Source organism: Sorex araneus, chromosome 10 (genome assembly GCF_027595985.1).
Source record: "Sorex araneus isolate mSorAra2 chromosome 10, mSorAra2.pri, whole genome shotgun sequence".
Taxonomy (NCBI): domain Eukaryota; kingdom Metazoa; phylum Chordata; class Mammalia; order Eulipotyphla; family Soricidae; genus Sorex; species Sorex araneus.
The window spans coordinates 23,192,592-23,219,909 of NC_073311.1; the positions used below are offsets into that span (position 1 = coordinate 23,192,592).

Consider the following 27,318-nt stretch of genomic DNA (forward strand, 5'->3'; position numbering starts at 1 on the left):
TACAAACAGATTTTCTTATTATCGAAAGAGTGGTAGAGATAGATTTTCATTGATAAATCTAGTGACTGAAAAACTAGCACAAAAAGATAGGTTAATTGTTAAATTTTGCAGTCTTAAATAGATGTGGGATATTGCAGTTGTTTGGAAACATCGACCACCTTTTCATGAACTGTTAAAGAAATATTGAGGAGGCCATAGGCTGTACCATAGGACTGGTGATCCGAACACAGACTGTCCTATTCCCAACTGCCAGTTTAAAAGGATTTCCAAATGTTTGATACTGAATATAAAGGTAACAAAAATTGTTTCTATAATGCTATTACATCTATCTCAAAGAAACTTATTTCCCAAGCTAATGAGTCAAGCATATAAATGGCTGGAGAATTAGGATTTCATCAAACTTAAAGAATATTTGCACAGATCTATTTAAGCAGTTTTGCTAATGCTTGCTAAAGTATGTCTATATGTTTAACATTTAACAGAATTTTCTTCATGACTTACTTTGATTATAAGCATATTAATTTAAGCATACAACAGACTGTGAGTAGAAGCATATACTTTGATCATAAGTATATTAATATTATGGACTTCCTCTAGTAACTTCCTTCAGTAAGCCAACTTACATATCAAAGGTATGTGGGACCAAATCATCAAGGACAGTCCTTAATAGACATTTTGTCTCATTATATTGTTTGTCAGAACATTTCAAATTAGTTCTTGACTCTCTAAGATGTGGGAATGTAGGTTTAGAGGATCTTAATCCAGTGTCATGTAGATACTGAGCAACAGAGCCTTATGGGTCTGATTCTGTTGTTCGGGTAACACTTGGGACCTCCCTGATAGTTACATGATGGTTTCAAGGAATGGCTGTATAGCTAAAAATGCCTATCTGCTTTTTCCCTGCAAGTATAGAGGCTAAACAAAGCCTCTTCAGCTCCATCATATATATAAAAATCAATCAACTATTAAATAGATTTAGTCAATGTCATCATCCCATTGCTCATTGATTTGTTCTAGCAGGCACCAGTAACGTCTTTCATTTCTAGACTTATTGTTACTGTTTTTGGCATATCCAATACACCATGGGTAGCTTGCCAAGCTCTGCTGTGAGGGCTCGAAATTCTCAGTAGCTTGCCGGGCTCTCCGAGAGGGGCGGAGGAATCAAACACATGTCGGCTGCATGAAAGGCAAACGCCCTACTGCTGTGCTATCGCTCCAGCCCAAATAGATGTAGTATATATTTAAATAGATTTAAATAGGTTAAATTGATTAAATTTAGTATATATTTATTTTTGATACAAATAATTATGATTACTAGAACATTATAGTTCTCATTATAGAGACTTTTTCTCCTCATAAAGTTTTAAAATCTGTGTTTCTTCTTAATCCACCAAATATATTCATCAAAAATAATGAAGGAACAGAATTGTATGTCCTAATCTGAAGTCAGTTAAAACATGCTTTGTAAAAGCTAGAGTCACCACCCAAGGGTTAGTGAAAAGATTCTGTCTCAAGACTTCAGAGGGATGGTACAGATGGGAGGGTGCTTGCCTTGTTCTCGGCTAATGCAGTAACTCCTCAGCACCTTGAGTCCCACAGGAGTGCTCTCTGAGCACTGTGCCAGGAGTAAAATCTGACCATAGCCAGATGAGACTCACAACTTAAATAAAAAGCTTGTATCTCAAAGTATTGCTATTATAGAAAAGACTAGATGAAATTATAATTTTGTAAGTAGAAAGATAAACAACATAAAATATTCATAGATGTATACCAGATACCAAATTTGAATATAATGGCTAAATGAAGAAATGATCAAAACACAAAGTATAAACATAAAAGAGTTTTACACATTGCTATCAGTAAAATATCACCTTCCGAAGGTATTTTATCCAGGATAATGTGTTCTAAAGTAGAAATTAATATAGCCACAAAATACTAACTGCTTATTTATTAAAAATCAAAAGTTCTAAGGAAAAGGATCTTGGACTAACAGAAAAATAAATGTTAACATGATCATATATTTATTTTTGAAATTTATATTTTTAGGGTTTTTACAAGGAGAAGTTATGTTGAGACAATTACTCATTTCACACAAAGATATTTCTTTAGTGACTTGCTTTCATACTGTAAGTCCATCGAAGGAATTTAAAATACTGTAAAAATACATATTTGTACTTCTATAAAATGTTACACATTTTAACTAAATTCATGTGAGAAACTAAAACATATATGACGAATAGACATAGTTATGATTTTGGAGATAGTTAATAGATTTTTAATATACTTGAGATGGTTCAAAGACAACTTATACACATAAATTGAGGGGTCTTTCTTTTTCTAAGTATGTATATTTACTTATAACAACTTTGAATTAATGGTGCCTTAAAATCATTATGTTTTGACCATTACTTTAGTCAGACTATTTTTGTAGTGTGCCAACAATGAAACTCAAGCCTCACATTTACAGGGCAAGTACTCTACTATGTAGATTCATTCCCAGCCCAAGTTAGAGTGTACTATAGGGGGAATTGGACACATGACACCAGATTAATGTAATGCCTTTGCAACTACTTATATGCATCATACCTGAACATGATTAAATGAGAAAAAAACTATCATGTTACTGCTATTATAGCTTTAATATCCATCAGTACGTAAGAAGTACTTAGGAAGCTGTACACAAAAATGGTGATTTGTTCTAGGATTTCCACATTGACTCCTATAAGGCATAAAATGTTCTCAGGGAGAAAATGTCTGGTTATTTTCGGAACGTACCACTCCATTCACTGAGAGCAGCTGGTCTCCTCTTTTGAGGCCTCCATGTCTTTCAGCCACCCCTCCAGGAATGATGCGCGAGATATAAATGGGGGAATTTTGCTCCTTTCCTCCCATCACGTTAAAACCAAGGCCTTCATCAGTCTTTGGCAGCTCAACTACCCGAGGGTGGGAGTGGCCTTCACTAGCTGCAAAAGCTGCAACTGTTGCCTGAAAGAAAAGACGGCCATTTGGTCATAATTCACAGGAAATAAGGCTGCTCAGACGCTCTGCAGTGGGCACAGCAGGCTACTCCTCAAACTTTTATTACACTCTCCTGTGAAAGGAAAAGCACAAAAGGCAGATGGCTACAGATGCCAATTATGGTGCATTTCTTTGGCAAAGCTCAGCTCAGCTATTTTCAGCTGCCTAGAGCAATTCCAATATGATAAACGTCACATTCTTCACAAAATCCTTCCCCAGTAGGGATCCGAGAGATGGTGCAGTGGGTAGGCCACTTGCCTTGCTTGTGACCAACCTTGGGTCAATCCTTAGCAACATATATGGAACTCTCAGCACTACAGAAGTGATCCTTGAGCACACATTCAACTGAGAGTAAACCCAGAACACCAATGAGTGTGGGATCCCTGCCACCAACACACACACACACAACAAACACACACACACACTCACACTCACACCCTTCCTATTTATCTTGGCTAAATTACTTAAATTCTAACTTCGAACTCCGATTAGCTTTGGCACATATACATCATGCATATTCTGTAACATCTATGTATATATGTCAATTATGGACACCTCAAGGACTGAAAGTACGACTTTTACTCCTTTGCTTGATAAATAAGCTAACTAATATTCAAATACACTCAAATAAGCTAACTAATACTCAAGTACACAAATGTTCAAAAATATTTACCTGAAGAGCATTTATATGTATGATACCTATCTATCATACATATATATGAGCTACTGAGTGCATCTATAATTTTTATATTGCCAGACCACTGGCTTAGCAGCTTAATTCACATTTTAAAAAATTGAATATTTCTAAAAGAAAATAAAAGCTAAAATAAAGATTTAAACATATTTTTGCTATTTCATATCTAGTATGGAATATCACACAATGATATTCTATACGGTTATGAGAACTTTTGTTCTGGTACAGTGTTTTTCCATCCTATATTTTATATTACTAATTCAACTACTATAACAACATAGGCAACATAAGAAGTTTATCATTTTATCCTAGCAGCTAATGCAAACTTAACTTTTTTAAAACATTCTTATATGTAAAAAAAATTAGTTGAAGTAAAAAACTTACCATTAGTTCCCACCCCCAAGAACTAAATTTACAGCATTTAAGTCATTTATATCAAGAAGTGATTCTCTGCCTGCCTTTTCTTTTCCATTTCCATTAACCTGCTTTAACCACAGCTGATTAGATGTCTACTATAAAGTAATTTAGTCAACACAGTGAAAATATTGATTCCCAAGTACTGTACATTCTGTTCCACACACCACATTATCACATCAATTTACCATTATGCTACTGTCTGCATTTAGTGAAAAATAGTGAATGATATGGAAATAATGGCTTGATTTTAGCTCCATGCATTTGCTCATGCAAACCTCATTGTCATGCATATATTTTAATGGCTGACATGGATGCAATGCAGACAGCCCAGAAACAACCAGAAAATATTGTGCTATTGCAACATTATGCTGCTATCCTGCTGTTCTACATGAATAAGAAATGAGAATGGTAAAATACTTTATAATTCACTTTCCCCTTAATTAAACCATATAGGGATCATTTTTCTGTGAGTTCCACTTCAGTACAAGCAAAGCATGATGTAATGGTAAAAATCCCCTCTTTTTTTTTGCCCATGTTTAAAAAAAAAAAGAAAGAAATAACAATGAACAAATCTACAGTGTTCAGTTACAGGATGAAAACTAAAAAGTCAGAAGAGAACCCAAACAAGAGGTGATGCAACACAGAAAAATCAAATAAAAAGCCTGGATTATTTTCACCAGTTCTTATATATCATTGGACAGAGAAAGCTTTTAAAAAGCAAGTTGTGTATCTAGTAGAACATTTCTGTATTTGTAAAATAAGAACTGCATCAGCAAGTTTAGTTTAAGACTATTGTTTCCCAAGGGCTTATTTTCCAGATGATTTCATGATCCTATTGCTGCAGCATTTCCATTAGTAGGGTCTCTGCTACCTCTCAATTTGAGTTTCTAAGAAGCAAATGCAGTCACCATCACAAAAGGTGACAGGTTAGGTCTACTTCATATTCTTCCAGCAAGCTACCCACTGCTCTGCTGACTATATGTAGGGCCCCTACTTCAGTGGGTTTCACCGGAGTTCTTTTGAAGTCTATCTTCAGTCAGATCTTTCGAGTTGTGCAAATAAATATTCATGCACTGAATAGGGAGCAGAGTAGTTTGATTCAGAGGAATGTATTAGAAAATCATGTAAAATTTCATACAGTGAACCAGTAGATTTGCTTGTGCCAAATGGACATTTAGTGAGTATAATGAAATCATTCTCCTTTCTTAAGCTACAGAAGCAGCAGAAACGTTCAATTTTCCATTAGGATTTTTACCTGGGAAGTAGTACTGGTTCTAGACTCTGGGCTGCCACTGATGTCTAAATTCTCTTACAGTGTACACACGAGAATACCTGAAACACACACGCGCACAATCAATTACTAAATCACTGGGGTAGAGTATATTTTTTAAGTTACTCAAGACTTACCTTTGCTGTGGCCCTGGCACGGAATTCGGGACAGCCACTGACAGTTATTGTTTCATGCATATATTGATACACCTAAAATGTTCACATAGAAAAGAATGTGTAAGAACTTCAGTGACATCAAACTTTGTTATCGCTAACAGAATGAAAACGTTAAATTGTAAGATAGAAGACCTTTGTTACAACATGTCATTAACTAGAATTATGGCTACTTGAGGGAGAGGTAAATAGCAGTATAAATATCAGAACAGAAAAGTTTTAAACATTTTTATCTATGTATATCAAATATAAATTCCCTTTATATTTGGTTTTATTAAAAATTCTACTTTTTAAAGTGAAAAAGTTTATGATAACATTTAATCTTTCTAATAAGTGATCAAAACTGATGCACATAGTCACTGTCACTGTCATCCCGTTGCTCATCGATTTGTTCGAGTGGGCACCAGTAATGTCTCTCATTGTGAGACTTATTGTTACTGTTTTTGGCATATCCAATACACACGGATAGCTTGCTAGGCTCTGCCACCCGGGTTCGATACTCTCGGTAGCTTGCTGGGCTCTCCGAGAGGGGCGGAGGAATCGAACTCTGGTCAGCTGCATGAAAGGCAAACGCCAAACCGCTGTGCTATTGTTAGTTTTCCAAATCAGTATTCCAAGAGATCATATAAGAATATTTTCCCTTGTCTTTTGGATAGTATTTTCCACATCATCATATCTTCTTTTTCCTTCCAAGGAATGATCCCTGAGCACAGAGGCAGGAGTAAGTCCTAATCAGTGCTGGATGTGGCCAAAACAAAACAACTATTCATTTTGTGGCTGGGACTCTGTCTTTTCCATAATTTTTAGTTGGCTTATCACTTTCTAAATACATTTTTTTGATTCTATGGGAACTAAAACTCATTTCTCCTGGTGACTTGTCTAGAAAAACACACAAAAAAATGTTTGAATAAGAAAAGTATTTTGTCTACACTTTAGCCTCTACCTTCACCAAACAACTAGAATATTCATTACTGGTAGGAGATCACGCAAGGCTGTTCTCACTCGGGGTGCCCCAGAGAGGGGCGGGTGAGAGCCCTCCCCCCCCAAGGGACCCAGCCCCGGCAGCCAACCTCCACTACCTAACTGCCACCACACTTCAGGTGGCTTTCCACATGCTCGGGCCCAGCCTCACACATGAGCAAATTTCCATGGAATCCAGGTAATGCAAATTCTTCATTTTTGTTTGTTGAAAGTGCATGATTCTTTGTTTTTTTTTTCTTTTCGAGACAGTCTTTTGATAGTAAGGTCTACGTATTTCCTCTGACAGCCTAAAAGGAGCATTTTTCCTTAGTATGTTGAACTTGTTAACATTCTCTCAAATATAACCCTTAGGCTTATCTGCTCTTGTTATCTCTTGTTCAAAACAGGTCCTAAGTGTCTTGACTCTCTCCACTATCAAACACAGCTCACTTTTATCATTACCAGCTACAATTCACTACGCTGCTCCTCTGATTCCAGCAGCCCTTTACGCTTACAGTGAAGGCTGCAATGTCAGATGACTATCAAGTCAGTCATGATAATGCATTAATCAGTCTTCTCTCCAGTTGTATTTTCCTATATTTTCCACTCTTCCCTCATTATTCTCCAAACATATCATGGCCTCGCAGTGCCAGGCCCCTGCATGTGCTATTGGCTTTGTTTGGAATGCCCTTTACCTGGCAGACTCTTTTTGCCCAAGATTCAGACAATGAGTAAAAGCCCCATTGAGGTATCACCTTCTATGTTAAACATTTCTCACTTCATCAAGCAGTCTAACTCTCTTTCTCCTGACCTCTGAACCATCTGAATCTGTCTGGTCATGTGGTCCTTTTTTTATGAGTTACAGAGGACACAAAAACCTTCTTGTAGACAGAGTCATTACTTCATTATTATTTTTTTTCAACCAATGTAAATGCATTTAGTGAACAATGCTTTCTTTTAGGACCGAACAAAAAGCCCTCAGTTTACTCTCTTCAATGCAACTATCATATTCAAGAAAAATGGAGCTTAATATAGAGACTTCTACTTCAACTTTATTCTCACAGGGTTATTCTGACAAAAAAAATCACTGCAGGACACATTAGGTATCATTGAAAACTAAAACCAAAACCTACTAAAGTTGAAGATATAAATAAATCTGAACTAAAACATCTAGCTCTCCTACCCTCATGTCTGCCTCTGAAAGCATCTTGTTTCAACACCTGCAGGAATTGGACAATTCCCTACAGCACTCAGAACTCAAATAGGCTATGATTTTACTATTTGTAAAAGTTAACCTATTACCAATAGTAAAAAAATGTATCTATGAACCACTAGTTTCTGCATCAGTACCTCAAGAATTTTGCTAGGAGTTGCTTGTTTGGAGTAAACATAACAGGCACTTTGATTTTATAATTCAACTTCTTAGTCCAAATCAGATATCTCATACTCAGAAGGGAAAAAAGGGATTCCGCTAGGCGTCTGAGCCCAAGATTCATTCTCCATCAACATTTTACCAGACAGTTGCTTTAGAGAAGAGATAATGTGTTGTTCATGTTAATAACAGAGTAGTAATTTGTTTCCCATTGATGCATGGTCAAAATCCTTCAGAACCCAGCCACAGCCATGCTCAAGGCCACTCTGCATGCTCAAATGACCCTCACCCATGAAGGAACCGACAGAGGAACCCAGGTATGCAGGACCCATGGCTGAGATCTCCAAGCCTGCTCAGAGCAGGACTGGGCCTCCACCCAGATCCCCATTTTTCCAGTAGCTTGGCAGTCACATCCACAAACTGCCCCCTGGCGCCATGTAATCTCATCAACGGCCAAGATCCAGAGACTATAAAACAAAGCCCCCGGAAGAGAGCGATGCAGAATCTCCTGCCCCTGCATCAAGCTATCTTCACCAGGACCCCTTCAGAGTGGGGTGGCTTGAGTTTCCCTCCCCGCCCCAAGAAGAGCCCCAGCAGCTGAAAACCTCCAGAACCCAGCCACAGACTTGCTCAAGGCCACTCTCCACATGCTCAGATGAGACTCACCCAGGCAGGAACTGACAGAGGAACCCAGGTGTGTGGGAACTATGGCTGAGATCTCCAAGCCTCCCTGGATCAGGACTGGGCCTCCCCCACCCAGATTCCCATTTTTCCAGTAGCTTGGCAGTCACACCCACAAACTCGCCAAGCGCTATTTAATCTCATCAATGGTCAAGATCCAGAGACCATAAAACAAAGCTCCCGGAAGAGAGCAACGCAATTTTTCCTGTATCTCTTTATTTTTATTAATTAATTTATTTTTTCCCACACGGCAGAGCCTAGCAAGCTACCCATGATGTATTTAATATGCCAAAAACAGTAACAACAACATGCTCTTCATGTTCCTGGAGCGAGCAGATGCCATTGGGCTACACTAACATGCAACAGGGACAAATGAAGACTTTACTGACACCTGCTGGAGCAAATTGATGAACAATGGGATGACAGTGATACAGTGATACAGTGATTGATGCTTGGTCATTCCACCTAGTTCCTTAGTAGGCAACTCCCTTAGAAGGAAAGCAGGAGTACAAAATCAGATTTAAACACTCTTGGGTCACTATTTATGATACCATAGCACTGAAACTTGGAGATTTCTCTCCTGGCCCACATGTATATTTCCAAGCTCAGTTATATGCCTCAGACTTTCTGAAGCAATGCAACGTACCGTTTATGATTTGCTTTACATTAAGTACCAGAAAAACTGGTCAAAATGGTCCGGAATTTGTGACCTGCGTTATGTGTCAAAATGGACTGAGTGAAAATTGGATTCCCAGACTGAAGGAAAATACAGTATTAAGTTGCAAGCGATCTTTGGTGCTTAGATTTAGGTGAAGGCAAAGAACATGTAACACCTTTGGACAAAAACCACCTTTAAATACCCATCCAACGGGGCTGGAGTAATAGCACAGTGGGTAGGGCTTTTGCCTTGCATGTAGCCGACCCAGGTTCGATTCCCAGAATCCCATATGGTCCTCTGAGCACCGCCGGAGGTAATTCCTGAGTGAGTACAGAGCCAGGAGTGACCCATGTGCATTGCCAGGTGTGACCCAAAAATCAAAATAAATAAATAAATAAATAAATAAATAAATAAATAAATAAATACATACATACATACATACCCATCCATCTACTTCATCACATTATAAATAAACTGCAACATTTTCTAATTCCATTTGCATGTTAGTTCCAGAAATTAGGACACTTTAAGAAAGCTTTCTAGATCTCAACCTTCTAAGGGATGTGGGAGGAATGAGAAAACCCTCAAGAAGGTTACTAGGGGACTATTTAACAAAGAATACAATACAATGATTTCTCATGCCTGACAGCACACACATCCTTTAATTTGTTTTTAGTTCTCTAGGGGAGCTTCAGGATTATTGGTTTATTACTTAACATAGTTCTAAGAATTTTTATCAATTTTGAAACTTCTGAAAGTTCTTTATATTATTTGTTTTAAGCAAACGAAAATGACTGTGCCATTTACTTAATTTTTCAGAGAATAGCAATACTTTTATCTCTTACATACTTTCACAAATAATTATACTCTTATACTGAAACAGAATTAGCTATAAAACTATAAAACAGAAGAATGATAATTTAAAAAACCCTGACTTTAACCATTTATTTTTGCACATATTTTATAATTGGTTGGTACTTCCTCATGGGTTCTTACCACATCTAATTTTCATAAATTAAATTCTTTCTAGAAGTCATTTAATAGCTGAAAGGAAAAAAAGAGAACACAAATAACAGTACATTTTTCTACAAGGCCAACATGGCAGGTGGCCAAACCACCAGGGAACAATCTCTTTCCTTATGGTTGTCTAAAAAAGAATTCCTTTGGGGCAGTTGATCCTATCCTGTCCTTGTTACACAGCCAAAGTTCTGGTGACAGGAAATGCCTAAGCAGTATTTTGGGAAGATGTCCTTTCTAATTAGTATCACATCATTCAAAGAGACTAGATTGCATCCACTTGCTTATTTTGGGTAAAATTCAAGTGAGGTCTGGGTCTTAAAATTTGCCTCCTGTTTTTACTGATGGGAATAAAATGGGATTAATACAAACATTGGCTATATTGCAACTATGATACCAAAATTACAATTCAAGAAAATTTTTTAAAAAATTAAAGATGAGGGATGGAGTGATAGCACAGCAGGTAGGGTGTTTGCCCTGCAGGTGTCTGACCCGGATTCAATTCCCAGTACCCCATATGGTCCCCTGAACAATGGGACAACAGTGCTACAGTGCTATAAGTGTATGCATATTATCATTTTCATGTCTTTATGGGAATCATATCAACTTATCAAATGAACACTATACTTTATGTATAAATTGTATAAATTATGTATTTATGCTAAACACTGATAATTTAAATTATTAGAAAGCAACCTAGCTATTCAATTAATTGAATTAAAAGTTGTATAGTTGATAGAGTTGCCAGAGGTAGCATTAAAATTACAGTATGCCTGGTTGATGTAGGATTTCAGATAAACAATAATACCTTAGTCTATATATATTTCTCAAAATACTTGAGATATCATAAATATACTATGGTGGAAACAGACATTATCTTAGCAGCCTGACAGACAAGAAATGTTGAATAAAAGTCAAAGCTAAATAGTGATTATAATTAGGTTACAACCTGAACAGAATAGGCTTTGCATAGGAAAAACAGAGAAAAGGTCCAGTCCGATGGCAGATTCAGGGCAATAAGGAAGAAAATTAACAAAAGACCATAAAGACCAATAGATTTTTGAAAACAGAACTGAGTTTACCAAACACAAAAGAATCTGGAAGGTTTGACTTGATATAGAAGGAACACAGGGACAGTTAAGATGGACATTTAGTAGTCTGGTAGTGTATTTATACTAAACACTGATAATTTAAATTATCAGTGTTTATTGATAATTTAATATAAAGGTGGAGCAACTTTATATGTAAAAAGCATAAGCATTAGAACTTGTGCAAAACACTTCACTTTACTGCCTTTATAACAAAATTTAAAAAAAATTATTTTTTAAACAAAATGTAATTTTATTTTTAAAAATTAGTTTGAAAAAAATTTAATAAAGAGAAAATACTAATATGTGTGTCAGTTTAATTTGTAGCACTGTAGCATTGTCATCCTGTTGTGCATCGATTTACTGGAGCGGGCACCAGTAACATCTCCATTGTATCTCCATTGTAAGACTTGTTGTTACTGTTTTTGGCATATCGAATACGCCACGGGTAGCTTGCCAGGCTCTGCCGTACGGGCAGGATCAGCCAGATATGGCCTCAAAACCAAAACAAATAAATAAATGACAGAAAGAAACAATATTTTCCATATTCAGAAAGTGATACTTATGATGGATAAAAATTTCTTATAGAAATTAAATATTAAAGTTATTTCAGTGATTTTTTGAATCATGTAATTACCAAGAAATATTGGCTTACAGATGGTCAGTGGAGGAGGCCATACATCAAAAAAAATGACTAAAAATAAATTCTGAGTTCTATTTTCATATCAAATTACTACATCAGCACCTATATTTTCCAAATGTTTTGTGCTTCCTCCTCCCATTTAAAAAACATGTTTGGATTTTGGCTTGCTGTTCCTCTATTCCAGGGAAGATGGGCAAAGAGGAAAGAGAGCAGCCTCCAGCATAATCCTTCCGCATCTTCCAGAGGTTCTAACTATAAAACCTCACACCCAGAAGAGCAAGAACACTAGAAAACCAATGCAGAAGCACATAGAAGCCCACTAAGTTCAATGAGTGAAAACAATATAGAAGGTTATACAAACAATATCAACTAGCTTACCAAACTCTTCTCCAACGACTTTAGTGACACCATTATGATAAATGAACTCAAAATGATGGCATAGGTGGTCACTACTTTACAAGTAAGTATGAGAGTGAAAGTGACAAAAATAACTACAATCATAAGTTGCCGGAATGAAGATCATAGTGAGTGATATATATATAATATATATTTATAAACTTTAATCGAAGCTCAGAATAGCAGAATAACAGCAGCTGAACAAAAGTTCAAGGAGCTCCAAGATGAGGAGGAAGAAACAGGAAATAGTCGAAGGTGGGAAATAGTCTGAAAATAAACCAAGAGCATACCAGAAAACTAAGGGTTGAGTTCAAGAGGAACAACATAAGAAGCATCAGAGTCATTGAAGAACAGGAAGGCAAATGCTATGAAGATAAAACTGCAATGTTGCACTGTCAAAACAGCACTGTTGTCCCGTTGTTCATTGATTTGCTCGAGCGGGCACCAGTAATATCTCCATTGTGAGACTTGTTACTATTTTTGGCATATAGAATACACCACAGGTAGCTTGCCAGGCTCTGCAGTGCAGGCTCAATACTCTCGGTAGCTTACCGAGCTCTCCGAGAGGGGTGGAGGAATCTGTTTACCATTATACTCAAAATCCAAAATTAGAAACAGAATATTGAAAGCAGCAAGATCAAAATGGAAATTACATACAAAGGAAAGTCCATGAGATGTACAGCAGATTTATCAAATGAGACTATGTGTCAGGAATGTAAGAATGGGGGGGAGGGATATAGTATAAAAACTCAACAAGTTGAACACATCATCAAGAATACTCTATCAAGCTAGATTATCATTCATATGTGAAGGAACGGCATAAGGCTTCATGGACATACAACAGATTAAGGAATTCATAGCCTTAAGATCAGTTTTGCAACAAGTGTTAAAAGTTTGTTATATGACTGCCATGGGGGCAGACTTGGGCATGGGAGAGAACTGGGTATACTGGTAGAGGGAAATAGACATTAGTGGTGTGGCTGGTGTTGGAACATTGTAAGTCTGAAACAACTCTATTGTGAACAACTTTGTAAATTATGGTGTCTGAGTAAAAATCAAAAAGAATAAAATACAAAGCATGTTTTTTAAATGTTTGGTATCATTTTAAATCCAAGATAATATATTTTTAGATATTGGTTGTGAATCCTCCAAAATATATGTTCAAGAAGGTTCAGAGATAGGACAGTGAGTTGGATGCTTGCCTCGCTGAGGTCAAATCAGGTTTGATCTCTGGTATCCCATATGGTCCCTTAAGCCTTCAGGAGAGATCCCGAAGCCTTAAGCCTGGAGCTCTTAAGCCTTCCATGAGTGCAGAGGTAAGGGTAGGCTCTGTGCGCTGCTGCTGTGACCCAAAAACCAAAGCAAACAAACAAACAAAAACTTCCCAATAACAGAAAATGAAATGAGTGTTCAAAATAGAGAGGCGCAACATTTTCAGAAAAAAAAATTATCTGATTGCAGAAATTCTTCAGGTAACATTAATCCTATTGTGACACATTTTGGTAATATTTTCACAATCTGTGAAAGTAATTTTGTCACATTTAATAATTCTTAGTCATTCAACAAATTATGAATTACAATATTTTCTGATAGAGCTGCAGTGGGCATGCAATGAAATAGTTTGAAAATGAGCATGTTATATCCAACATAGGTATGGCCTATGAAGCTCCTTCAAATGCTGACTTAGCCAACACCAAACCTCTGTATCTAACAAAAATTAGGAGTAAGTTTCTGGCAGCTCTACTCAGAACATTTCATCACCAAATCAATTTGTTGTTTTACGTGTATTTTTGTTTAAAAGCACTCTTTTAAATAAGTATTATTGATCACTGAGAGTGAAATCAAGGTCAGCAGCATAATAATTCATATCTAAATGAAGCTAATCTAGCATGCGTATTCCTTCAGAAGGCACATTATAGACTCCTTGATAAAACTTCAGAACTATGGTGTAACTCTAAATAGAAAAAATATATATTTTTAAAAGTACATACTGATGTTTGGCAATCATGGCAATAGATCTACTATAATAAAACAGTAGTCCTCAGGGACCAGAGCAATAATACAGCTGGTAGAATGCTTGCCTTACATACAGCTGTATAAGGTTGGATCCCGAGCACCCAATACAGCCCTCCAGCATCATCCGGAGTGATTCCACAGGGCAAAGCCAGGAGCAAGGTCTAAGCAGGTATGGCCAAAATACAGCCAAAACAAACAAGCAAACAAAAGCATTTTTTACAGGATATCCCTTGAAACAAACAAAGGCTGAGTGTTGCCTTAATTGACAGTGTGGCCATTCTCATGAGGTGACAATTTTTTTAGAACTCAGAACATGAGCAAATAACTACTCAGTCAGAAAATTTACAAGTACCAAGCCGGTGGATTTTAAGGATTGATTGCATAAGGATCACTTAGAAAAGCTGCAGAATAAAAAATAGCAGAACGGTCTGGCAATCCCAAAAACCTCTCCTGGCTCACCACTACCAATCTATCAAACTACACCTGTCACAAAGTGGAATTTTCCATTTCATTTTATTTCCTCATTTTGTATTAAATTCAACTTCTGTTAGAGGAAGCAGGCTTGAATTTATATAACTTATTAATTAAGATTAGTGGACATTAAATAATCCCCAATCTCTTAGTTTTTACTTGTAATGAGATATGATCCCTAATTTTTAATCATGAGAGAGCTTGATAAAAAGAAAGCATAAGAAAAGAAAAAAAAGTGCTTGCTTTGGGCTATTACCAGAGTTCTCAAGGATTACTCTAGGCTTTGTGCTCAGGGATCATTCTTGCCATGTTGAGGACTAAGCCTAGGGTATGCTAGATAATCACCTTACACACTAAAATATTGCTATTGCCTCAGTAAGAAATTTGGGGGGTGTGGGAGGGGATAGAGAAGGTGCGTTCACCCAGCTCTGCTCAGAGTTACTCGGGCTCTGAGTTCAGGGATCGCTCCTGGGGGTCCTGGGCTACCATATATATTTCAGGGGATCAAAACTGGCAAGGACCTCACCTGCTATACTACCTCTCCAGCCCATGAATTTTTTTAACTGCTGCTTTAAGGTTGGTTTCCATAAGAGTTCTTTTACCAAGCCTAATCACTCAAGGACTAAATTGAAGTCCAAAAGTAATTGTTTTGTTCTCCATTTTCTTGTAGAATTCAAAGGGAACCGAGCCAAGCAAGTAAACATAGTTAACTGCACTTTCTTCATGAAGGCAGGGTCTAATACTATTATATGGTTGTTTCTATCTACAAAGGGGGTAACTAGGTGTCCTTTCAAAGACAAGAGAGAGAACACAATCAACTATTCATCAGTGCACACAAACCAAACCGCATCACATTGCTGCTGAGGATAAATTTTCACTTGGCTCGAATTATCCAGGTGGCCTAGGGCCTTCCTCTTCTATTCTTCATGGTTCTTTCTTTATTTGTCCTGAAGACTTTGATGGCTCAGTCACCCAAGAGGGAGAGAAAGGGGGTGCATAATAAACCCTTAGGGGAAATTCAGCTTTCACAAAAAGAATGCTTTGATACTGCCAATCTGATATATTTTGACATATTTTTCTTAACAGAAACAAGTAAAATTCAAGTACTTTGTTTTGTTTTGCAACCACGGAATGGGTCCTTCAGACCCTTATTTTTCTTATTGACCCTATACACCTGATCTGGGTACATGGGTCAGGCTTATGGGGATGCTGCTGAGGCTTGTGGGTTCAGGGGGGAAGTGAGTACTAATATCTTTTTAAAATTCTGATCTCTATTCTTTTGGATAAGCACCCAAAAATGGAACTGCTGGATCCCATGTTAGTTTCATTTTCAATTTTTAATTTCAAGAAAACATCCATACTATTTTCCATAACAGCAGTGCCAATTTGCTTTTCTACAAACCATATGTAAAGATTCCAATTGCTCTACATTCTTGCCAATGCTTGTTTTTTTGTTGAAGCTAAATGAACTAAGCCAGTTACAGAAATAAAAAAAAGAATGAGTGTTTTCTTTACATAAGGGAACTAAAATAATTTACTAAATTAAAGACAGAAATGGTAGTTTCATAGATGAAAAAAATGGATGAATGGCAAGTTCATAAATAATGAATATAAAGTTTCAAATGAACAAGATCAACAATTTCTAGAGATCTACTATTAACATTTTATGTCTTGTCACTAATAATCACTGTCACTGTCACTGTCATTCCATTGCTCATTAATTTGCTTGAGCGGGCACCAGTAACGTCTCCATCTTTGAGACTTATAGTTACTGTTTTTGGCATATCGAATACACCACGGGTAGCTTTCTAGGCTCTGCCGTGTGGGTGAAATACTTTCGGTAGCTTGCTGGGCTCTCTGAGAAAGGCGAAAAAATCAAACCAGGGTGGGCCACGTGCAAGTTGGAGTTTAGAAGGGGAAATGCCCTACCAGCTGTGCTATCACTCCAGCCTGTCACTAATAATAAGATGTCTTTCAGGTTAAGAGTTCTTGATACACTAAGGTTTTTTTTCTAATAGATTAAGGAAACATTTTGATTTGGGGGTCAAGTTTAGCAATACTAGTGTTCAAAGGTGTTCCCTGTGATGGCCCACATAGATTCGGGTCTGCAGGGCTGCCTCACATAGACCATGCACTACAGCCCTTTGAACCTTCTCCCCACTTGTGAAAATTCCTTTTTTAAAAGTTAACTGATGAGTGGGGGCTGGAGAGATAGCACAGCCGGTAGGGCGTTTGCCTTGCACGCGGCCGACCCGGGTTCAAATCCCAGCATCCCATATGGTCCCCTGAGCACGGCCAGGGGTAATTCCTGAGTTCAGAGCCAGGAGTAACCCCTGTGCATCACCAGGTGTGACCCAAAAAGCAAAAAAAAAAAAAAAAAAAAAAAAAAGTTAACTGATGAGAGACTATTTTATGGAACACGTTGCAGTGCTCCTCCTTTGAAGAAAGAGAAATAGCAAATATTCACTTAAACCCTAAGATATATCTAGAGTTTTGCAAAAAATTCCAAGTACATTCTCACAAAATTTCACCGATTTTTTTTTGTTTGTTTGGGGGCTATATTCAGTAATGCTCAGGGCTTATACCTGGCTCCTAAGTGAGGATCAAGCAACCAAATTTGTTGGGAATTAAAGTCAGGTCAGCTTTACCAGTTCTACTAAATCCACTGCTCCAAATTTCATGAATTTTTAAATTTAAAAAAGGCTAAATAATACTAATAGAAAAGTCTGTCATTATATCCATCTCTGCAAATCTCAAAATTCAAAGTCATAGTCATAAAGTTGAAGATGTGATACTTCGAATCAACACTTGATTTTTTTTTAATGCTGAAATCGAGTCAGCTGCCTTAGACATAAGGTTCAAGATGACATGGCAAATCAATTTCGAGAGTCAACTCACAATGCTTGACCTCTCTGCTCTAATTATAACCAGAATGCTCTAAATAACCTCAGTCCACCTGCAATCTGCATGACATTTTGTATAAGTTGGTACCACACAAAGATGAGGAGGAAAAGATAGAAAAGAATCACATTACGGCTGCAAAACAACACAGAAACAAATGATGTGGAGGAAGTTTAATAGTCTGTTTACACTTAACCCCTAAGATATATCTAGAGTTTTGCAAAAATTTTGAAATGTCACTTTAGGATGGAGGCATTTGCAATTTTTGCCTTGAAGAAAGGTCTTTTGTTTGTCTTTTTTCTTTCTTTTTCCAGTTGCCAGGAAGCAGGCATGTGTTTTCATTAGGGATATTGTTGGAAGATCCCCACAAAAGAAAACATCTGCATCATTATCACTACTGTCAGAAAAATTCTCTGGCATGCAAAGCAGTGAATGCTGCTTGTCTTAGGCGGCAGAGATGCTAACTCATTAAAAAGCCCAGACCTGAAAATGAACTGAACTTCATTTAACTTTTGGAAGTGATATGCCAGGTTTAATTATGGAATAAAGAAGAAAGATACCAAAAACGCAACTGTTTTCATGTAAAAATATTTCATATTTTCTCTCTGAAAGAGAAAGTAGGTCAGTATTAGCAATGTGAATCTGAATGCATTATTAACCTGTCCTTAGGCATGACAAAAATTTGCCTTTGTATTTCCACATCCTTAAAATGAAATCTCATAAAAGTTGGAGTTTAGAAGGGGAAAAATCATAACTACCTACCCTCAATCAGGTAAATGCTATCAATTCAGGTTGATGCAAAGAATTCATCTCAACCATTGATTATTCCTTTCACTTTGTGCATCATTTTATCAGAGATAGTTGTCAGCATACCTCAATATCAGAGATAAAACACTGTTGTGACTACTATTTCAAAACCTAGGCCTCCCTCTCTTATGTTACTGCATTTTTAATTAATAAATTAATTTTTAAAATATATTCACCATGATTTAAAATGCCACTAACAATAATTTCAGGCAAAAAATGTTCAGGTGTCTTATATACCTTCCAATCAAACCCTTAATGCTAATGTAAAAAATGATTTTGAAATATTTTCATTAAAATAATATAGGGCCAGATAGATAGTACAGCGGATAGGATAGGATGCTAGCATTGGAAGAGTAAACCCTTGAGCATCTCTGGGTGTGGCTGAATCCCAGAATGTACCTTCACTTTTCTCATCTATTTAAGCAAATTCTATCTCTTTTATAAAATTAAACTGTAAACTTATCTGACCAATGCTATGCAAGAACCACTTATCTGTCAATATTCAAGTTTATTTGTTATTCAAATGTTTATTATCCTGCCTTCTGATGAGACTGGAATAACTATAATTATCTGTTTTTTCTTTTTAATTTTTATATTATTATTTTTGTTACCAAGAGTATCCTGCCCACACAGTAGAGCCTGGCAAGCTACCATGGCATATTCTATATGCCAAAAACAGTAACAACAAGTCTCACCATAGAGACGTTACTGGTGCCCGCTCAAGCAAATCAATAAACAATGGGACGACAGTGCCAGTGCCATAATACTATCAAAAATGATTTCCCATGGACATCATCCCAAAATCACACCCAAATCAAGTTTTAATTACCCTACTCAGTGATAATTATTTATGAAGAAATAATTATCTTCATAGATCCATAATCATCTTCATAGAAGATGAAGAAATAAGAAATGAAGAAATTTAAGAAGTTATCATATAGTCTGAGAAATGAGGAGCCTCAAAATTATCTGGGTTTGGGGCCAGAGAGATTGTACCATAGGTGTGGCATTTGCCGTGCACTTGACCAACCTAGGTTTCATCCCCAGCACCTCTTACAGTTCCCCAAATCCCATTAAGAGTGATCCCTAATTGCAGAGCTAGGAGTAAGCCCTGAGCATAGCTGAGTGTGGCTTAAGAACCAAAACAAACCAAAGCTGATAACTGTATGCTATGAACATCTTCTCCCAACCTGGAAATTGTCTCTGACAATAGTCAGAAATCATACTTTAATGCCATTACAAACATGGGGAGAATTTAGGGTTTCTAATCATCCACTCCTGGACCACAAGATAATTCTGAGATTCTTAAAATCAAGAGCCACTGAAACAGTTTTATTAAAGTGTTAGAAGGGGGACAAGATGCTGCCCCCTGACTGTTAAACAAGGGCACAAAGTGAAGAGTCACTATACTGTAATCTCCAATCCAAAAGGTAATGAAAAGAATCCTCCTCCAAGTAAGGGACAAACCACTTTCCAGAGAATAGAAAAATGTTTCTACCATAAATGGCTTAAGTTTGGGGATTAACAGCCCACGTTTTTTTGGCTGTACTTGAGTGACCATAAGTACTAAATTTAATATAATAACGATTAAATTCCAGGCAAGAAAATGAATTAACTAGCCTTATCTGAATTAACCAATGGTTTGGAAAAAGTGTGTGTGTGTGTGGGGGGGGGGTTGAATGTGCTTTTTTCAAAGCTATATAAAACAGTCACCAATACTTGTTTCTATTATACAGACATAGTATCAAAGATAAAATTCAATACAGGTGAAAAAAATCTCAATTTTAATTAATTTTCCTAAGCTTCATGCAATTAAATGGATAGTAAGCTTTAGGAAAGGAAATAATCAGTAAGACTACTCTATGACAAGCAGTAGGCACTTGATTACATTTGAATTTGCTTCAGTTAGATTTCTAAGTCACAGACTTAAAGTTTCTTTCAAAACTATGAAAGCATTTTTCTGAGTCTAATACTCTCATTTTGTTTCTGTTTTCTTATCCACTGTAGTTACTCACAAAAAATTGATGTTAGCTTCATTTTTTTAGTTTAAATTCTGTTGTTTTAGTTACAAAGCAGTCAGATAGAAATAACAAAAAATAAAATTCAAAATGGCTCAAACCAGATGGTACCCAAGTGTTGTTCCATATTGGAACAACCTGGAGATCCTTAAAATACACTGATGTCTTGGCTCTTACCCCAACATTCTGATCAAACTGCAGTGAAGTGAAACCTGGGCAGAAGAATTTTTAAAAGCTCTCTGGCTGATTCTCACGTGGCGCACAATTTGGGAACCACTGACTCAAACACAGAGGGTTGCTAATAATATGAATGTTTATGGGAAGGCAAATCGAGAATTAGTTATGAGATTTAATCTTGCCATCAAAGACCAGACTTGTATTCTTCTGGAATGCTCAGAATGTCAGCTCTGCCTGGAGGTTTGTTTCTCCGTAAAGTCCTCAAAAGACTGTCAGGATTCAAAAAAATCACATCAAGACACCACACTACATGGTACAAAAATGACATTATCAGCTTCCATGCCTCTTTTAAATACCTACGCTATATTTTCTTTCTGGGAAATTATAATTGAATAATTTTATAATTCTAATCACGCCACATTGCCTAGATCAAGGGTCCCCAACCCATTTCAGATTAAATCTGGAAGAATTTCTTTTCCAGGCTGAGTCCAGGATCACTCTCCCCCAGAGAAAAGGAGAAGAGAAAGGGAGTGTAGGCAAGTGTATGAAGCCACATTCCCACCAGTTAGAGAGAAGGGAGAGAAACTGTACGGTAAGATGTCTGGAATATCTGATCTGCGCCTTTTTTCCTATGTTCTGCTCCACAGCCTGCTATCTTTGTGGTATCTACCTTGATAGTTTCTCATGCAAGACTCACTCTCTTCCTTTCTCTCACTGTTTCTCTCTTTCCTGTCTCTGTCCTCTTTCTTTCTCTCTCTCCTCTCTTTCACTCTCACTCTCTTTCCTCTGTGTCTCTCATTGTCTCTCTGTGTCTCTGTCTGTCTGGTTGTCTCTCTCTCTTTCTCTCTCTCCATCCCCCTCATATCCCTCTCCTTATACAACCATTTTGCTCCATAAAAAGAAAACATAAAGATGTCAGGGCTCAGAGGAATGTGAACTGGAAATGATCCCATTCTCGAAATATGCTTCCTTGGTAGTAAGGTCTTATTATAGTAACTCTCAATTCTTTTCGATTTACACTTTGCTAGTATTTACAGCCCATCTCTTTCAGACTCAGAAATGTGTAAAAATATTTTCTGCAGCATGTGTTTTTATAACACCAATTTAATATACTATTTCAATTTTCAAGTAAGAATTCTTGATTTGGAGACCACATGAAAATACTTATCTCTGAAATGGTATTCTATTGACAAAAGAGTAAAGAAAAGGCTAGTAGCAGTTATTTTAAGTCTCCCACAGTGAAATAATGAATGGTTAGCAACTTGCCTACACCTTGGTGGCATTTCTTCTCTGTGATAATGTTGAAGTTTCCTCCCACGAGAATTTAATGGTAATTATGCGAGGCCATCTGCCTCCTACCAAGGTAATCATTCACTAAGTTCTTCCAACATGTCAGTGTTTGCATACTCAAGAATAAAGAGCTTCCGTCCCTGCTGCTTGGAGAGAGGTATACCTTCAAGACAGCTGTGTATTCTCTGTCTTTAAGCTTAAATTGAGGTCAAAGTGCTGGGAAATTTTCAGAGACTAGCGAGTTCCTACTATGTCATTTAACCGGGCCTTGCACAAGACAGGTTGGAAATGCTCCTTACCCAACTGCTCAGCAGACATATTGTTCAGGTTTCACGAACTAAGTGAACAAATACAACCTATTGGAGATCGCTAACTGAACTGCCAATTCTTAACTCTGGGCTGCTTCCAGGAGGGACTCCTATCAGCCATCATCACTATCAGGTAGCAGTTGGACAGGTTCACCTTGAGGAAATCTTAGAATACATACTATTCTCTAATGTCAACACCCCGCCCACTGCATCTCAACTGTTCTACATTGACACTTCATAAAATGGGGAGGAAGGCAATGCCCAGACTAAACAAGGAGACGCTTTCCAGCAAGGAGATGCAAAGTGAAGCTGAGGTGGCTAAGCCTTTAGCATAGGTGAAGAAAAGGCATTATCAATGTGCCATTTAAACTGCGCTGTCTTAATCTTTAAACGCTGTCCAAAAATGTCACGTAGTTCAAGCGACAAAGGAACAAAATTCCACAAAGCTCAAGGATTATTTTTGGAGACTAAGTCAAAGGGAAGAAACTAGAGAAGAGAATTGCACAAAAAAGGTCCCTCGGAGTTATCCTGTGTCATATAATGGCTTATTTCCTAAATAATGTCTTGCATTAAAAAAGCACTGTAGCACTGTCATCCCATTGTTCATCGATTTGCTAGAGTGAGCACCAGTAATGTCTCCACGGTGAGACTTGTTGTTACTGTTTTTGGCATATCGAATACACCACATAGCTTGCTAGGCTCTGCTGTGCAGGCGAGATACTCTCGGTAGCTAGCCAGGCTCTCCAAGAGGGACAGAGGAATCAAATGCCCTACCCGCTGTGCTACCTATTGCTCCAGTCCCAATTTAGATGAAGGGATAAGAGAAAAAAGTGCCTGCTAGTTCTGATGACAATAAAAGAACAAATGGACTAATTTGAAAAAAAAGGCTGAGTTCAGCCTGCTTCACCCATTCTCCTCACAGCCTGGGCTCTACATGGAACATTCCATACACATAACTCTGAAGAGAAATAAGCAAAGGGAAAAAGAAGATTATGTATATTGAATTGCACTGTCTGACAAGATGTTTCTAAAAGTTATTTCCCCAACACGGAATGTAGATCAACAAGCTTAATTACATGGTGGCTGATCTTTCTTTGAGGAGGACACATCCTAGGTATGCTCAAGGCAGCAGGGAACCCTTAAGGAGCCGTTAGGCCCAAGCCTGGGTGAGACAGACGCTCTGCTGTACTCTCTCTCCTAGTTCAACCAAGTCAACTGCTTTAAAATACAAATAGTTTTACATATTCAAATTAGCCATCATATTTAGGAAAGCTGTCCCTTTACACATTCTTTATGTATATCAATACAAAGCACAATGATAATTAGTTCAATAAGCTTATGCTTCTCTAAAATGAAAAGTATTTCTTTCCTAAAAGGAAATCAATAGTTATAAACATCTGAACATGCTTGGTATTTGGTAATGGATCAACAAAATAGCAAACTAGAGATTAGCTTAGAAATATCTTGCTCATCTAATCATTTCTTTTTATTTTATTTTATTTTTTAATATGTGAGTCACCATGAGGGTACAGTTACAAATTTACCCATCTTCGTCCTTGTGTTTCCCTCATAACTCATCTAATCATTTCTTACTAAGCGATCAATGTGGAATATCTTTCCTAAATAAATTTAAAAAATTATTGGTCAAAATCTTTCTAATGTCTTGCTACAAAATTAAGAAATGCAAATGATTTATCAGTGGAAATTCAATAGAAGAAAACTATCATTTTATTTACAAACTGGAAATATTTTATCACATATAATCAGTCTATATATTTTCTCAACATTAGATTATTACAATTATTATATGTAAGGGTAGGAAAAATATCCTGAGTTTCTTTTATAGTTTTACAGAGTTCAATTTTTCAACAGAAATTCTTGTTCATGAAAATATACTTGTATTGTCACCTGTATATCCCCATAATTAAACAATGTGACAATACAAGTGTATTTTGATCATCATCATCATCCCGTTGATCCTCGAATTTCTCGAGCGGGCTCAGTAACCTCTCCATTCGTCCTATCCCTGAGATTTTAGAAGCCTCTCTCTATTCGGCCTTCCCAACGATGCCACATTGGAGGCTCTTTCAGGGTCAGGGGAATGAGACACAGCTCATTACTAGCTTTGGCATATGAATACACCATGGGGACTTTTCGAGGCTCTCCCATGTGGGCAGGAAACTCTCAGTAGCTTGCCAGTTTCTCCCAGAGGGAGAAGTAGGTTATAAGATATCGCTTCTGGGAGCTTGCTTTTAAGTCTCTGGATGTTGGCCGTTGATGGGATTACACACACCTGGGTTCTTCTGCAGGTACTTTCATGAGTGAGGCTTGTCCGAATGTGTGGAGAGGGGCCTTTGAGCATGGCTGTGGCTAGGTTCCAGTGGTCTTTGGCCGCCGGGAGCTCTGCTGGGGGGAGGGGTAGTGAAGCTGGAGCCCATCCCCTCCGAGAGGCCCCGGGAAAGACAGCCAGGTGCACGGGCAACAGACTCCACAGAGGGGACATTTTGATATGTCTTATATTTGCCAATATGATACTATTAAGCCACAATTGTAACTATAGTCAATTTCATGTTTTTTTATTTTAACACGATGATGATTAAATCAAAGTTTAAATGGACACTTCATTATTGAAGTTTATTCTTTCTTTGATAAAATCTGAATGCCATATGTGATTCAATGATTCTATTGCTTTCAGTTTTTAGATGATGGAGATTGTGAATTTCTCCCTCAGCTGTAATAATGTGACAAAATTAATTAAGGCAAATGAACATTCTAAATGAACCTTTTCATCTTAACTATAGCTTGAATAATTACCTATGCCTGACAAGGTATTTTGCATGAAATATCAACAATGTGATTTGGATCACACTCATAATTACAAATCCTTCAACCATAATAATTAATAAATTATTGTCCTCTCATGGGACTACCTTCAACTTTCAAATATTATAAAAAAATTCTTTTAAACCATTACAGTGTCTTCATGATTTCCAAAGGCCTTGAATTTCTTCCAAACTTATTCTTTGGCTAGCTCAATTTTTAGTTGTTATAAAAATTCAAATGACATGAATCTTTGCCACATCTGGAGGAAAGACATATTTTACAGCTTGTTTTTAGAAGTCTAACCTACTTAGCCTATTTCTAGCAATTCCAATTCTCTCAATGCTCTGTGGTGGGGTGGTTAGATTCTATCCTGGACACAGAAGTAATTAATATCCCATCTGTGCGGTAATTGAATGATTTTCAGAGATACTTTTATATAATCAAGTTACAATTCATTTTTTACAATAAGGAGTCAACAGTACCTGCAGTTGAGCAGGTGGTCATGGAGGAAATTTAACAAAATTGAGCTTTAATCAGCATCTCTGGGAGGAAGGATTCATTCATTTTATGGCGCTGCCAATAGCCTGACCCACATTGACCCTCATAGGAGGTTATATTGCTCAAATTGGTCAGATATAAGTATTTAGAAAGATGTATGTTACATGGCTGTTCTTTGCTCACTGCATGACTATTGATATTCCAGGTGGGTAAGACCTGAAGGTAAGAACTTCAGGAAGTTATGTGAAGAAAAAAATTTCAAGACATCAGAGAAAGAGAACTTATCTGTCCTACCAGAGATTACAGAAAGACAGATTTCACTCTTTTCTTGATCTGAAAGACAAACTTTGTTGCATTTAACACCTACCCAACTGTAATCCAGGTGACTCCTCTCTGGCTGTCTAGATCACCAGGATTTCCAACACTGCCCTTGGCTCATGCCCCGTTTGTCCAGGAGTAAGACTCAGGAGAGAAACAAGATGCATCTCTGCTAGCCCCGAGTCCTTCTGGGGATCAAAGTTAATGGTTTGTTGCATAGTTTTTGTTGCTTCTCCAGTTGGTTCTTTGGTTAGCTGATATTGATATGCCTTTTGAAAGGTGTGTTGTTTCTTATCTATGAAATAGTGGGTCTCAGTACCATATATAACCACTCACATTTTAGCAAATGGGGAAAAGACAGTAAAGTACTTTGGAGCTGGATTTTCTGCATTACCACAAGTGTGGGATGAACTACTGCTATCCTCTGGGAGACAATAACTGGGAGAAATAAGGTTCCAAGTTTCCAAGTATCCAGCTTAAAAAACAGTTTTGATCTTTTATTATATGGTCCTTAGGTTCATTCTCTTTTTAGATAATAGGAAAAGCCTCCACCTGAAAATGGGTGCCAGGACCCTACTAATAACTGACTGACAAAACATTACAGACATGAGAGTAGACATGCATATTTACACGTAGCACTGCACTGTAGCACTGTCGTCCCATTGTCCATTGATTTGCTCGAGCAGGCACCAGTAACGCCTCCATCGTGAGACTTGTTGATACTGTTTTTGGCATATCAAATACACCACGGAGAGCTTGCCAGGCTCTGCTGTGGGGGTGGGAGGGATACTGTCAGTAGCTTGCTCGGCTCTCTGAGAGCAGTGGAGGAATCGAACCTGGGTCAGCCGCATGCAAGGCAAATGCCCTACCTACCCCCTGTGCTTTATCATTCCAGTCCTACTATTATATTTATATGTAAGAACCTTAAATATATTTACTATAGCTTGGTCTTAATAATTTTAAGCTACAGCGTCTGGAGGATAGTTGAAAGACAAAAATACATCCTGTACAAGAATGAATCCACTGGTTTGTTCTTGGCTGTTGTCCATAAGTACAAAACATGGTCCCTGAGTCTGCCATGTAGAATCCTTGGTCCTATAACAGTGATTGAGCTTTGGTGCACCATAGGCACATGCAAGTACCATAACTGGAGTGTGCAATCCGGCTAGTGCTAGAGTGTGAGCACTACAACCCAAAGGATCCAAACCCCAGTAAATATACGTGCAGGCACCATAACTAAACTATGTGGCCCTAGTGAGCAGCACACCTGAGTGTGCGAACAACACAACCAAACATATGTGTAA

General features: G+C 37.4%; 1 protein-coding gene across 3 annotated transcripts in view; it reads right to left on the minus strand.

Annotated features, from left to right (window-relative positions):
* Positions 1-27,318, minus strand: part of LIN7A (lin-7 homolog A, crumbs cell polarity complex component) — a 141,529-nt gene that overhangs the window by 46,158 nt on the left and 68,053 nt on the right. For all 3 annotated transcript variants that reach the window (XM_055118058.1, XM_055118059.1, XM_055118060.1), the window contains 2 exons: positions 5,537-5,608; positions 2,776-2,985 (listed from right to left, as the gene is read on the minus strand). In XM_055118058.1, the coding sequence (XP_054974033.1) occupies positions 2,776-2,985; positions 5,537-5,608 (282 nt within the window). The remainder of the gene's footprint in view (positions 1-2,775; positions 2,986-5,536; positions 5,609-27,318) is intronic.